This window comes from Lacerta agilis, chromosome 5 (genome assembly GCF_009819535.1).
Source record: "Lacerta agilis isolate rLacAgi1 chromosome 5, rLacAgi1.pri, whole genome shotgun sequence".
In the NCBI taxonomy this organism is placed as follows: Eukaryota; Metazoa; Chordata; class Lepidosauria; order Squamata; family Lacertidae; genus Lacerta; species Lacerta agilis.
The window spans coordinates 34,377,532-34,393,291 of NC_046316.1; the positions used below are offsets into that span (position 1 = coordinate 34,377,532).

The 15,760-nt window shown below is 46.4% G+C and overlaps 1 protein-coding gene across 4 annotated transcripts in view; it reads left to right on the top strand.

The window, feature by feature from the left end:
* Positions 1 to 6,368: 6,368 nt before the first annotated feature.
* Positions 6,369 to 15,760, top strand: part of IDE (insulin degrading enzyme) — a 55,588-nt gene continuing 46,196 nt past the window's right edge. For 2 of the 4 annotated variants that reach the window (XM_033149283.1, XM_033149284.1), the window contains exon 1: positions 6,558 to 6,729. In XM_033149283.1, coding sequence (XP_033005174.1) covers positions 6,599 to 6,729 — 131 coding nt within the window. In that variant the 5' untranslated portion in view covers positions 6,558 to 6,598. The other 2 variants (XM_033149285.1, XM_033149286.1) reach the window with 2 other exon arrangements.

Here is a 15,760-nt window from a genome sequence, read left to right on the forward strand (position 1 = left end):
TTATATTGTTTTCCATGCCTGCTATAAGCTTTTCTGTTTATGAAAGCCTACACAGATATGTAATTTTATCATGCATATTTGTTTTTTAAAACTTGTTTTTATTTAAATTTTGAAAATTGTAATTTGAAATTTTAAAGGCTGCTTTTGTCACTATTTTAATTAATATTTTGTACTATTTTACCTATTTTACCTAAACCACCTAGTTGTTCTTAGTGCTATCTAAACCTCACTAAACAAAATTTTAAAAGGCTTTTAGAGTTCAACAGAACTCAGTGACTGTGCTGTGAAACCGATGGATCAAGAACTTTACAGCACTACCGTGGAATTATGTGGCTTGGATGTGGCCTGTTATTGTACGGTGGAACTGTGTTAGGTAAAGGTAAAGGGACCCCTGACCATTAGGTCCAGTTGTGGACGACTCTGAGGTTGTGGCGCTCATCTCACTTTATTGGCCAAGGGAGCAGGCATACAGCTTGCGGGTCATGTGACCAGCATGACTAAGCCGCTTCTGGCGAACCAGAGCAGCGCACAGAAACGGCGTTTACCTTCCCGCCGGAGTGGTACCTATTTATCTACTTGCATTCTGACATGCTTTCAAACTGCTAGGTTGGCAGGAGCAGGGACCAAACAACGGGAGCTCACCCCGTCACGGGGATTCGAACCACCGACCTTCTGATCGACAAGCCCTAGGCTCTGTGGTTTAACCCACAGCGCCACCCACGTCCAACATGGGGATTAGCAGCTAATAAAAGTTTGGGTTCTCTTTGGTACGGGGCTTCCATCTTGTTTCACCTTGTGGCAGGTGGGAGTCCTGTCGTGACAGTCTTCAATAAAGACCAAGCCTACTGGCTGCTGTTTTGCTCTGGTATTCCTGGCTGGTGTCCTTGTTTTTTGTCCAAGGGAGCCCTCAGATTTCTCTGTTAACGGGGTGTGTGTGTCATGAAGTCAAGAAGTAAAAGAAGTAGCTACACCCTGTATGGGAAATGCACCAGAAGATATACTGTACATCGAGGTGGTGTAGTGGCCTGTCACAATTGTTCCTTCATGCCAGAGACAGCAGTTAGCCTTATTTTGGCTAGAAACACACTTATTTTGCCAAAATGTGTTACTTGTCTGCTTTCCAGCTTAAACATTTGGAAGAGATAGTGTACAGCTATACCAGACACAGGGAGAACATCAGTGCAGACCTGCCGTGTGCTGTATCATTTGGTGACTACCTGTGGGGTCCTATCTGTTGCTGTCCCTGTGGAGCTCCCAGCAGCTGAACAGAGGTATTGCTTACTTGGTGTAGTATACTCTTAAGTACAATCTGCCTGTTTCTTAATAAATCTTAAGACTTTCTTCACCAATTGTGCCTTGTCTTGCTTCTGAATCCCAGAGAAAGAATCCCCTTGCCTTTGGCAGGGCACCCTCCCTCCCAAGAATGTGTAACAAAAATATTATTTCAGCTGTGAATGGAGCTGCATTACTGTCTTGTTGTGTATACTGCAGCTCTCATCAGAACTTATTTGGCCTCTTATGTTCTTGCTTGAACATCTTCCGCAAGATGCAGAGCACAGAAGACGGGGCATTCCAAAACTTTATGGCGGGGTCAAATTTAAATTAGCTGTTGACCTGGCTTCTGAATATATTTAACAGCCTGTTAATGCAGATTCATTGTCCTACTTGGGTTTGTTGGGTTGATGCAAATGCCTCAGATTTGTTTGGACATGGGTGGATGACTGACAGCAGCAGGCAGTAATAACCAGGGAACAACAAAGATATTGCAGCAAGGATCTGCCAGGTCACAGACAGTTCCACCTACTTGAACTACAACTGGAGACAGGTAAGAAGATTGTGTGGTTTAAAATTATTGCCTATTTCTGCACAGGTGACTTCACTGCGTTTTAGTGAGGCTTTCTCTCAAATGAGTGGGTAGAGGGTTATTAACTATGAACCCCCAAATTTGGGATCCCTTCCAAACCTCTGGCAAGGTTTGCAGTCATTTATTTTTTTGTAGCAAACTTAAATCCAGGCCTCTTGGTGCCTTACAATAATTTAAAAGCAGACACAGCGAGTCTTGGGTATTTGGTGAATGGGCTCCCCAAAATGCTACAGGCTCTCAGTCAGAGGGTCTGTATTACTGCTGGCCTTTCGAGATCAGTATTTGATTTTCTACCAGTGTGTGTTTGAGTTGCCAATGTGGTGTAGTGGTTAGCATGTCAGGCTAGGACCTGGAGCCAGGGTTCTGTTCCCCACTCAGCCATGAAATTCACTGGGTGACCTTGGGCCAATCACTGCCTCTCACCCTAGCCTACCTCACAGGGTTGTTGAGGGTATTAAATGGGAAAGGGGGAGAACCATGTACACCACCATGAGCTCCTCAAAGAAAAGGGTGGAATATGAATTAAATGAATAAGTAGCACTTCAGTTTATGAGGAATTCATCCACTGGTATCTATTGGTCAAAGAACAGCATACAGCACAAGTAGCTTGTGCAGTGTGCTGTAATTGACATGATTGCAATTAGGCATTTCCTCATATATATCATTACGTATAAGGCTTAATGAAAGGAGGGTGTGTATATAATTGGCATGACATAATCACATTCTTACTAATTACTTTTCACCTTGACTATATCTCACGGGGAACTGAGTATGTCATACAGTATGTCTAAAAGGATCTGAAAAGCAAAAGGCAAAAATATGTACACTGCATGGTTTGAGCACATCAAACATATCCATTTTTAAGGAAATCAACCCTGAGTACTCACTGGAAGGACAGATCCTGAAGCTGAGGCTCCAATACTTTGGCCACCTCATGAGAAGAGAAGACTCCCTGGAAAAGACCCTGATGTTGGGAAAGATTGAGGGCACAAGGAGAAGGGGACGACAGAGGACGAGATAGTTGGACAGTGTTCTCAAAGCTACCAACTTGAGTCTGACCAAAGTACGGAACTGCGGGAGGCAGTGGAAGACAGGAGTGCCTGGCATGCTCTGGTCCATGGGGTCACAAAGAGTGAGACACGACTAAACAACATCAACAACAATAGCAGAGCCATAGCTACTGGAGGCGGGCAGGCAGGGAGCTAGCCAGGTTTTTTGCCCTGGGTGAAGCTTCTAACAGATTACCATTGGGGCTCCCAACCTGTGTGTGTGTGTACACAAATGTGCATGGAGGGGGGGGTCTTCAAACCAGATTAAATGAAGCATAGTTTCTCCCCTGCCTACAGCTGATGAGTGGTGGGAACTCACCCTAGTCCTGGAGGGTCAACAAGTGGGGCTTCAAAACCCCATATCACCTCACATCATAGTGACATCAGGTGACTGACAGGACAGTCCCACCCAACTGTCAAATTGGTCTAGCAGAGGTGGAAAGATAAGAATCTGTGTCACTAGCCAGGAAAATTTCCTCCACCCCTATGGTAGAAGGACTAGGGAGGTCAAGGAAAGAGGGAAATGTTTACAGATTCTAAACAAATAAAGCAGGAACTAGCCTGGATGAGGATGTTTACATAAGCTGTATTCCATCGGGGTGTCCCAGTCCTGTAATACGGTATGTTGCGAGACTTGTTGGATTCACTGAGCAGGTCTGGTACAACAACAGGGAACACATTAAACATTAGGCTTTCGGTGTAGGCTCTCTAGAACAGGTATGGGCAGCCTGCAGGCTCGCAAGATCTACCGTATTTCATGGGTAGGCAAACTAAGGCCCGGAGGCCGGATCCAGCCCAATCGTCTTCTAAATGGAATCAGCATGTTTTTACATGAGTAGAATGTGTCCTTTTATTTAAAATGCATTTTTGGGTTATTTGTGGGGCATAGGAATTTGTTCATTATCCCCCCCCATATAGTCCGCCCCCCCAAGGTCTGAGGGACAGTGGACTGGCCCTCTGCTGAAAAAGTTTGCTGACCCCTGATCTATTTTGTTTCCATTAGAATCTCAAGATAGACTTAGGTGGACTTACGTGCAAAAGTGGCACATTTAGAATAAAAGAATTTGGAGCCCAGTAATTCATTTTGAATACCATAACTTAGCCTGGAAAGAGGAAACTGAGAGGAGATATGATAGCCGCGAATAATAAAATAAAGCTTTTATTGGAAAAAAAAAAGAGAGAGGAGATATGATAGCCATTTTATATTTCAAGGGTTGTCACATGGAATAAGCTTGTTTTCTCCTGATCAGGAGGGTAGGGCCCAAACAAATGGACTAAAGGTTTAAGAAAGGAGATTCTGACTAAACAGTCATAGCTGTTTGACAGTTACAGGTGGGTAGCTGTGTTGGTCTGCCATAGTCGAAACAAAATAGGAAATTCTTTCCAGTAGCACCTTAGAGACCAACTGAGTTTGTTCTTGGTATGAGCTTTCGTGTGCATGCACACTTCTTCAGATTCTTCAGGTATCTGAAGAAGTGTGCATGCACACGAAAGCTCATACCAAGAACAAACTCAGTTGGTCTCTAAGGTGCTACTGGAAAGAATTAGCTGTTTGACAGTGGAACAGACTCCCTCAGGCGGTTGTGGACTCTCATTGAAGGTTTTTTAAGCAGAGGCTGGATGGCCATCTGTCATGAATGCTTTAGTTGAGATTCCTGAATTGCAGGGGGATCCATGGTAGATCATGGTAGATCGCACACACACCCCACTCAAAAAGGAAAGAAAAAAAAAGGCTTTGGTAGATCACTGCCAGTATTTTTTTTAAAATAGTGGGAGTAGATCTCAGTCTCTTGAAAGCTGGACATGCCTGGACTAGATGATCCTTGGGGTCCTTCCTTCTACAATTCTCTCATTCCACATGTGTTTAATATTCCTGGAAGTCTGAATTATGTTACTCTAATTAAACTATGTCAAATGTTGTCTGTACAACAACTTTGGAAGAAGAAATTAACAGTGTTTTTTTTTAAATTGTACATCATCAGCAAAACAGAACAAGCTTGAAAGCTGTAATTAAAGTTAATGGGAACTTTTGTACTGATTTTATAGGCCTGTATAATTCTTCCAAAGATTCCTGCCTTGCAGAAATACCCTGAGATCTTCATGATCTACCTCCATTATCACAGCATTATACAGTACTTCAGGATGATGGACTAGGAAGGGGTATTGGCCTGATCCAGCAGGCTCGTCTTATGTTCTTATGAAGTTTGCCTAATACAAGCTTGCATATAGTTTGTGCTTTAAAACGGAACAACAACCCACTAACACCAGAATTTTACACCAAGATCAATAAAATTCTGTGAAAAAAGGATGAATTTTATGACCAGGTGCTGGAGACAAAGAACAGGAAGAGGCTGTTATCTTCATGCTAAGCTTGTAAATTTTCAACAAGTACCGGTAGCTGGCTAGTCATAGTTGGAAATGTAACACTAGACTCCTAGATGGACATTTGGTGTCATCCACACAAAATTAGTTATATGAATATGTAAATTCAAAACAAGGTATTTGTACTTATTTGCATAATTTGTTTTGCTTTTAATATCAGGGAGAGGCAAACATGAAAGTAGGAAGGAACCTATATTTCAGACTACAGGGTTAGAACTTTGCTTTAATAATAAACAGAAACTCTTAGGATGCTGAAGTTTGTGCCCAACGCTAGTTTTTGCCTCTGTGTCGAATACACGTGCGCCTTGATCATTTAGCTTGATTTTACCGTTGACATACACATATTATTTCTGAAGCCCTTTTTGTCCTTAGCCCGTAGCCCATCGAAATCAAAAGGCATAGGCGCGCCTATCTGCATCGGATCGGGCTGTTTGAAAAAGGATCCCACACAGGAGACAAGTGATGTTGCCTTCCAACTGCTTCATTACTGGGGCAGCCGATTTCGCATACGTACAACCGTCTAGTAGGCTGTTGCCTGCCGACGCTCGTGCCAAGCACGCCATCCGCCTGCAACAGCCCCTGCCGCAGATCGCGTTGTTCTTCAGGAATCGGAAGGATGCCGGGCTCGAGCGGTGCTGTCTCCTAACCCATTTTAATCGGAAGCAAAATCCAGTGGATGGTGGCAAGACTCGCTCCCCTCCCCACCCCGCCCTAGGTAAGTGTATAGTGAGGGTCCCCCGGAGAACGAGAATGAGAGCGAGCGCGCTGGGGCGTTCCACCCATGTGCTAGTTCCTTTCGCACGTGCATGGTTTTAACTCGGAAGTTAAAACGGGGTCGACTGTCGAAGCAAAGCGTGCAAAGGGCGAGTGTCTTAGATACCAGACTGTCATCATTCTCCATAACGGGAATCCCTCCACCCTGCGATCGAAGAGAGCAGCAGACAGCTCGGCGGCCTTTTGCTCCTTTTATACCGCAGCAGCAGCAGCAACAGGCGCTTTGCCGCCGCGTCGCTTCTACAACCGCCGCCGCTGCCCTCGGTCTCTCTCTTAGCGGTTCCTCCGCAGAAATACGAACTGGTTCCCCTCGGCCCCAGGTAGGAGTAGCAGAAGTGCTTCCAGGCCTCGGCGCGGGGCTGAAGGGAGGGGGAGGTGGGCGAGGGCAGCAGCAGCGACACTCCGCCGGGTAAACGAGGGCAGAGAAAATGGCGCCTCCGCCGGCCAGAAGCGGCTTCTGCTGAGGGAGGAGCGGCGGAGAGGTAGGCCGGGCTTGAGCACCGGCGACAACAGGCAGGGCCGGGATATAATGCGGCAGTGGTTCCTCCGGCTTACTCCTCTCCTCAGCAGGACTGTGCTACTCTCCTGGGGCTGCTGCTTCGCCCGGCCTCTCGCTCCGCCTCGCCTGCTTTCGCTGCGACAGCGGCTCTTCGTCTCCGGGTATCGTGTCTCCTTCCCCACCTCCTCCGCCACGCGGCGCGCCGTTGCCCCAAAATGGGGGTGTTGTGTGCCAGTGTAGTAGTAGTAGCAGCAGCAGCAGCAGTAGCATTAACGGTGTGTGTGTGGGGGGGGGGGGGAGAAGTGTGTGTGTGTGCGCGCGCGCCCCACCTCCCTCTTTCCGTTGTGTAAGCAGTTGAGGTGGCGCGAGGAGGGGGCTGGGGGTGGGATATCTCTTTCCACCCCCCCCCCCAGGTTTCTGTCCTGGTTGCGTAACAGGCGGTTAAATGTGTGTGATTTTTTTGGAGGGGGACCTCTACCTGGGAGCGGGTGAATCAGCGCTAATGCGAGGCTGTGGGGGAAGGGAAGGTGGACTCTGGCACTGAGCTGTTTAAGGAGGGAGGCTTGGCTTTGAGGGGAGGAGGCGGTGTAGCGGCCTCTTTCTCCGAGTCTGCGAAGTGACACTGGTAGGAAAGAAAGGGGGTCGTACGCGGCTGCGAAATAGCCTCCAAGCGATTGAGTCGGGTGTAGTGGTGCGAGTAGGAGTAATCAAGCCGTAAACAGCTGGCGCAAACAACGCTCAGTGGTGGTGGTTGTTTTCTTTTCCCTACCCTTCCACCCATCCCTTGTATTTTTTGCTGGGAGTCATGTTTTTAATGGGAGGAATTGAACGTCACATTGGTCGTAACAACCGGTTTACTAAGGGGAGAACCTAGCAAGCGGCGAACGATCGCTGAAATTCGAGCGAAAGAATGTTTTTTTCGCAGAACGGTCTGGGAAATCGAGTTTTTTTCTTCGCAAACTGCGATCGTCTTTAAATATTGTGTCGCCGTTGGTACTCGAATGCTTTTCTCCTCTCTTAGTGTGTGTGGATGTCAGAAACGAGAGCACAAAATATATGCATGCAGGCGAGGGTTTTACAACATCGTGTTGCTATTTTTTAAGGGCGACTGTTTTGCATGAGTTGGCAATATTAGTTGTTTACCTACAGGGCTGATGGAAAGTACTTCCCTGCAAGTGTGTACGTAACAGGTTTATCAGATCCCCGTTGTCTTTGAAGAGGATTAGCTTTTAATGCTCGCATGGCTTTCATGTGGACTTAAAAACACAGCGCAGACAACTTTGTTTAGAGCAAGAATCGGAACCGTGTTAGCCCAACATTATGTAAGTTAGGAACACACTAGACCAGGGGTCAGCAAACTTTTTCAGCAGGGGGCCGGTCCACTGTCCCTCAGACCTTGTGGGGGGCCGGACTAGTATTTTGAAAGACAAAAATGAACAAATTCCTATGCCCAACAAATAACCCAGAGATGCATTTTAACTAAAAGGACACATTCTACTCATGTAAAAACACACTGATTCCCAGACCGTCCGCGGGCTGGATTTAGAAGGCGATCTGGCCGGATCTGGCCCCCGGGCCTTAGTTTGCCTACCCATTCATTAGTCACCTTTATAAGTTGTTCTGCATGAAGGAAGCTTCTCTCCCCACCCATTCAAAACTGTGGTTTTGGCACTGTTTAACTGTTAAACAGTGGCACTGTGGGTTAAACCACAGAGCCTAGGGCTTGCTGATCAGAAGGTTGGCGGTTCGAATCCCCGTGATGGGGGGAGCTCCCGTTGCTTGGTCCCAGCTCCTGCCCACCTATCAGTTCGAAAGCACGTCAAAGTGCAAGTAGATAAATAGGTAGGCTACCGCTCCAGCAGGAAGGTAAACGGCGTTTCCGTGCACTGCTCTGGTTCACCAGAAGCGGCTTAGTCATGCTGGCCATGTGACCTGGAAGCTGTACGCCGGCTCCCTCAGTAACGCGAGATGAGCGCTGCAATCCCAGAGTTGGACACGACTGGACCTAATGGTCAGGGGTCCCTTTACCTTTGCAACTGTTTTACTTCATAGATATGCAGCAATGCTAAACACACTTACTTGGGAGTAAGCCCCCACTGAACTCAGTAAGACTTCTTAGTAGACAACTGTACAATTGCACCATAAATCATTTTGAATTCAAAAGGTATGCCATAATTGAACAGAGTAGGATTTGGCTTGTACTCAGAAAACATACTTAAATACAAATGAGGCAACAGTTTAAATAGTTTAAGTACAATATACTGCAGGTATATAGGGCATCTGTTTTCTGTCAGACTGGTCTGTATGAGGAAGAACAGCCACAGTGCTGAACAAAGTGCACCAAGAACTCTTGGTGCACTTTTTTCTTGGTATATTTAATAATAAGAACTCCAATTTATTTAACGACAGTGCTGAACAAAAGCATGCAAAGCTTTGAAAATGTATACACTTAGGTTAATGTTGTAGTCAAATGGTATGATGAAGCGCAACAAAGTGCTCTTGGAATTAAGCTCCATTGAACTTGGTGGGAGTTGCCTACCACTAAACATAAATAAGATCAGGTTGTACAGGTTTCCAGTGAATGTGTCATGTAGTAGCAAGATTTTTGAACTTAAGAAGTATTATAAAAATAATTTGATGCTATTTATTAAATATAAATCGGTTGCTAACCTATATTAAGAAAGGATGATTGAGAAGCTTTCACTAAAGGTAACTTAATACTCTGATATATGTTGGAAATAAATGCACCCCTTGATTCTGTTGGACTTAGGCCCACATAACTGCATCAGTAATTTTTTTAAATTAGTGGGACAAAGGTTTCAACAACACAAAACATAAAATGAGTTGGCAATACTGCAGATTATTTCATGCTTTAATTATTCTTTCCTGCCTGTGTGTGCACCACATGCATGTACTGTACACAACATCAGAAGGAGGGCTATCTCCCATTTAAAGAAATCTTAATTTTTAGTTGATATGCATACATTTGCACATTAAAAGTTATTCAGATGATTTGATATATCAGCCCTCCTTCCGTGTCTTCCTGGAGGAAATGGTACTTCTAAAATGTTCTTTGAACTTTTTAATACATTATCAATACTTATTTTTTAAAAGGTAAATGAAGGATACCTTTTCAGTTGGGCACAATGTTTAATTCATCGATCAATTAGATGCTGAATCCCACAACAGAAGATAGCTTCGTTTTGCTGGAGCAATAGACAGTAGTTGGATTTTCTATCCCCCCTATGAATGTTTGGGCATGGCCAATGCTAATACAATGAGATCATCCATCCAGGCTCCTTTCCTCTACACTGTTACACCTTTTGTTCACTTTGTTATTTTTTGTTATTCACAAGAAATGCTGTCATCTCCGGAAAGCAGTTTTTTTAACTTCTCCCCCCCCCCCCCACACACAATTTTTTTGGGCTGTGGCTCCTGTTTGCTAACAGAGTATCTCCATTTTAATGTCAGAGTATGAAATTATGTGTCACAGTTGTGGGCTACATTGATGTCAAGAACTTCTACCTCAAATCCCTCGGCACAGTTCTTGATGTTTCAGATCTTGTCTACTGAGCAGGGTATAAAACCAACCCTGCAATGTAGTATACTACCACCGCTCCTTAAGTCCAACCAGCCTGGGCTGAGAGACCCTTACTGGATACTTCTAGGATAGAGAAGCAGAAGTTAAAAGCAGGGCACATAGGAACTGGATTCAGTACCAAGGGTTTATCCAAAATGACGGACACCCATCTTAAATGAGGTAGCTATTCAAAAGAAAAGGGGGAAGCATGTGAAAGTCCCTTAAAAAGTGCAGATCTTAAATACAATTGACAATTATGAATGGAATCATGAAACTAACTTTCTAAAACAGTGACCTGAAAGCTTCCCCAGCAAAAAAAAAATAGGATACTGCAGGCATTACAAAGAAATGGGTACAAGCAATAGGAAAGAAGAGACAAAGGGGTGAAGGCAATGACTAACTTATAGTAAAAAGGTATAGCAACTGATATGAGTCCCCTGAGCCAATCAAAATGCTTAGAAGCTTCCTGAACTTGGGCATATGTGCATTCTCACAGCTGAAGCCAATTCTCAAATTAGCAGGCCCAATCGCTGACCTTGAAACACAGGAGGGTGAGATAACGCAGGTGCTTCAAACTGATGAACTCGCCACAATTACTGAAATATACAGTGGTGCCTTGCAAGATGAAATTAATTCGTTCCGCAAGACTTTTCGTCTTGCGGAAATTTCGTCTTGTGAGGCTCCGTTTAGCATAGGAACGCATTAAAATTTAATTAATGCGTTCCTATGGGAAAAAAATTCCGGGGGCGCCAGTCGGAAGGGGCGCCGGCCGATTGCGCCCCTTCCGACCGGAGCCAAAAGGTAAGACTTTACAGCTATGGCGCCACGCCACGTTTTAAAGCTGCAGCAGGCGAGCAGCAGCACTGCTGTTCGCCCGCTGCAGCTTTAAAATGCGGTGTGGCTCCGGTCGGAAGGGGTGCCGGCCGATCGCGCCTGCCCACCCAAGATGGCGGGCGTGACCGGCCGGCGCCCCTTCCGACTGGCACCGGAGCCGCACCGCATCGCATTTTAAGGCTGCAGCGGGCGAACAGCAGCACTGCTGTTCGCCCGCTGCAGCTTTAAAACGCGGTGCGGCTCCGGTCGGAAGGGGTGCCGGCCGATCGTGCCTGCCCACCCAAGATGGCGGGCGCGATCGGCCGGCGCCCCTTCCGACCAGCACCAGAGCCGCGCTGCGTCACATTTTAAGGCTGCAGCGGGCGAACAGCAGCGCTGCTGTTCGCTCGCTGCAGCTTTAAGGCGCGGCCCAGTGCCGGTTTACAGTGGTAATGCGCAAGACGAATTCGTCTGCCGAGTCAACTAAAAACTCGCAAAACCCTTTCGTTTTGCGAGTTTTTCGTTGTGCGAGGCATTCGTCTTGCGGGGTACCACTGTAACTGTTTCTCACAGAGGCTTAAAGCAAGAGATCCATTTTTCATGACAGATCAGGCCCTATGTTGCTGATTTTATAAAAGGTTAGTATCTTGATAGAAAATTTGTGTAGCATGTTAATTGAGTCTTCTCTCTGTAAGGCAGGGTAGCTTTCTTTGACTTGAGGGATTCACTTAAGGGCCACATTCGAGTAATAGGCGTGGCTGCCACACACTCATTAATGTACTTGCATGTTGCATACGTGCATACACCCTTACACAGAATATCCACAGGCAGACAGCCTCCCCACCCCAGCTGATCCATGCTGAGGGGGATTATCATTCCCTCTCTGCTCAAATGATCAATCTCATGACACTGGAGAGTGATTTGCATTCCCTTTGGGGCACTAGGCTCTTTCCACTCCAGCACTGTGTCTGTTTCATTTTCTTTCTTTTTGCTGCTGCAGCAAAAATCAAGAGTTCTGGGAGGGCCAGAAAAAATTGCTTAAGGGGTCAGATCAGACCTGAACTGAGGTCCTGTCCCTGCTTCTCACCACCTGGCCCAGGGCGGGGCCTGACAGGCCTCATAAGGAAGGTTGCTGCTGCTGCTGCTGCTGCCCAGGAGGACTCCCCTGCTTGAGTGCCTGTGTGTAGTTTTTTTGTTTTTGTTTTTATATAGGTTTTATTTTGTTCTTAAGGGGAGGGGTCAGGGCTGCCTGGGAGTGGGTTCCAGCCAACAAAATGACTGGGGCAGGTTCCAAGGGGTGGGGGTGCACTGGGACAACCGGTCTCAGTGATCACGGGTAGGAGGAGGAGTTATGCTAAGACCAGACCATGTCATTACCAAGGAGGCAGGTTTAGTCGTTGTTTGAGGACTATCCCTGCCTCTGGGTCTGGTCTTGACCGGACGGATACTGGAATCAGCAAGGGATACCCACATGACCTGAAGGTGCTGCTGTGCAATGCCAGGTCAATGATTCATAAGACCACTGCCATCCATGACTTGATCGTGGATGGAGGACTTGACCTGGCATGTGTAACAGAGACTTGGTTGGATGAAGCAGATGGGCCTGTCCTTGCCGCTGCTTTTCAAACCAGGTTTCTCTTAGGCACAGCAACCCAGGTGTTGTGGGCAGGGAGGAGGGGTTGCAGTGATTTTTAGGAAGTAATTAGTTTTCACCAGGCGACCTATTGGGAAGACCCAGTTTCCTGAGTGCATGTTCTGGAAGTTGGGCAATAGGGGCAGTACAGGATTCCTTTTGGTGTACCGACCTCCTCGGTGCACCAAGGATTCCCTGCCCGAGCTGCTTCAGGTCGTGGCAGATGTTCTTCTGGAGAACCTAGTTTGGTTGTCCTAGGGGATTTTAACATCCGTGCCGACACAACCTTACAAGGGGCCGCTCGGGACTTCGTGGAAAGCATGGCCTCCATGGGGCTGTCCCTGAATATGTCTGGCTCAAATCATAGCCGCGGACATGCCTTGGACCTGGTGTTCACCTCTATGGATGTTGGTGATTTGACACTAAGTAAAAGGGAAACTAAAGAAGTGCCATGGTCAGATCACTTCCTGGTGCAACTGGACTTCTCTGCGACTCTTCCCCTCTGCAGGAAGGTGGGACCGATTTGTATGGTCCACCCCCACCACATAATGGATCCAAATGGTTTCCAGAGAGTGGTAGGGGATGCTTTATCCCATGTTGATGGCCTTTCAGCTGATTCCCTGGTGGCCTGCTGGAATGTGAAGTTAACCAGGGCTATTGACTGTTTAGCTCCAAAGCGCCCTCTCTGATTGCATGGAGCCCGGACAGCCCCGTGGTTTTCCACGGATCTGAGGGCAATGAAACAATTGCTGAGATGGCTAGAGCGCCAGTGATAACTCATTCTGAAGCCGACCGGACACGGGTTAGAGCTCAATGTCGAGCCTACCAAGTGGCGGTAGCGACGGTGAGGACTTTCTTCACCACCTCTATTGCATCTGCAGAAAACAGCAGCAGGAGACTCTTTCAGGAGGTTCACAATTTGGCTTCTTCCTCCTGGGCTGTGTTCAGAAAGTGGTGATGGGGGATGGGAGTTCAGACCCTTGGGCTCTCGCTTGTGGGGTGCCTCAGGGTTCTGTCCTCTCCCCATGCTTTTCAACATCTACATGCAGCCGCTGGGAGAGATCATCGGGGGTTTTGGGCTGGGTGTTCATCTGTATGCTGATGATACCCAGCTCTACCTCTCTTTCAAATCAGAACCAGTGAAGGTCCTGTGTGAGTGTCTGGAGGTGGTTGGAGGATGGATGGTGGCTAACAGATTGAGGTTGAATCCTGACAAGACAGAAGTACTGTTTTTGGTGGACAGGAGGCAGGCAGGTGTGGAGGACTCCCTGGTCCTGAATGGGGTAACTGTGCCCCTGAAGGACCAGGTGGGCAGCTTGGGAGTCATTTTGGACTCACAGCTTTCCATGGAGGCGCAGGTTAATTCTGTGTCCAGGGCAGCTCCATCTGGTACACAGCCTGAGACCCTACCTGCTCGCAGACTGTCTCGCCAGAGTGGTGCATGCTCTAGTTATCTCTCGCTTGGATTACTGCAATGTGTTCTATGTGGGGCTACCTTTGAAGGGGAGCCGGAAACTACAACTAATCCAGAATGCGGCAGCTAGACTGGTGACTGGGAGCAGCTGCCGAGACCACACAACACCGGTCTTGAAAGACCTACATTGGCTCCCAGTACATTTCTGAGCACAATTCAAAGTGTTGGTGCTGACCTTTAAAGCCCTAAACAGCCTCGGTCCAGTATACCTGAAGGAGTGTCTCCACCCCCATTGTTCTGCCCAGACACTGAGGTCCAGTGCCGAGGGCCTTCTGTCGGTTCCCTCGCTGCGAGAAGCCAAGTTACAAGGAACCAGGCAGAGGGCCTTCCTGGTAGTGGCACCCACCCTGTGGAACGCCCTCCCACCAGATGTCAAAGAGAAAAACAACTCCCAGACTTTTAGAAGACATCTGAAGGCATCCCTGCTTAGGGAAGCTTTTAATGTTTAATAGACTACAGTGGTACCCCACTGATCTGTTCTGGATCGTGCTACGTAACACGGGCATGCGTAACGCGAACGCCCCCCCAAAAAACCTGGAAGTAGCGCAATTTGAGCACTTGTGCGCATCTGGGGGCCGTGCACGGGCTGCGCGTGCTCCGGAAACGCTTCCGGGTTGCGGACGTTCTTAACTCGAACGTCCGCAACCCGGGGTTCCACTGTATTGTATTTTAATATTCTGTTGGAAGCCGCCCAGAGTGGCTAGGGAAACCCAGCCAGATGGGTGGGGTATAAATAAATTATTATTATTATTATTATTATTATTATTATTATTATTATTAGCCATCCCTGTTATAAGGTGATCATACCGGAGCAAATATCAAATAGAGGGTATAGGTTGGTTTCTTTTATATTTCTAAGAGATACCTACTAGATAAGAATTGATTACAGGAAACGACAAAAGTGATTAGGAAAAAATTGTGTTACTTTTTTGGTTAAAACAGCTGGCATGAGTGCCATCCAGTTTTTGTTTTTGTTGTAGTATACAGGGTGGCTTAATTTTTAAAATATTGGTTGATATATTTCCCAGATATAAATAGGAACCATGTGACAAACTGGTATCTGTTTTTAAGTACCCTATGAAGTTAAATGAGTAGAACCCTCCTAGCATTAAACTACCATTGGGATCAATCTAAGTAGTTTTCCCATGATTAGTAGTCTGTATCCATCCTTTGTCACTGAAACATTAGATTGTGTGGGCCATTGTGAAAATGGAAGGGACAGTGGGAAACAAGCCAATTAGAGAGGAATACTGTTGGAAGGCTAAAAGAAATGTGATCTTAAACTACAAGGGAAATGAAGGAAAAGAGGAAGCAAGATAAAAAGCTAGTTTCATTATTTTCATAAGGTGGGGAGATAATACTAATAAAATGAGTAAAGAGGTTCTACAAAGACTAAAAAGAAGAGATAATTATGCAGACCAGAGCAAGGGCAGGGAGTGTTACCTGGTTTTCTGGGATAGGGATAAAAATTATACTTCAGGTATATCAAAGGTTGAAGGCATTGACAAATAATCAGTAAGATCAGGAGCTCTTGACCTTTTATTTTGTGAGGAAAGAGAGGTATCAGGTGAATATATCTGGTTATTATATCTGCTGAATGGAGTTCACAATTCTGTAGAAAAACAGTGACCTTTGAGTGATGCAAGATAGTCAGCTAGGTATGTAGCTGAATCATTTTGGGCATCCTACTTG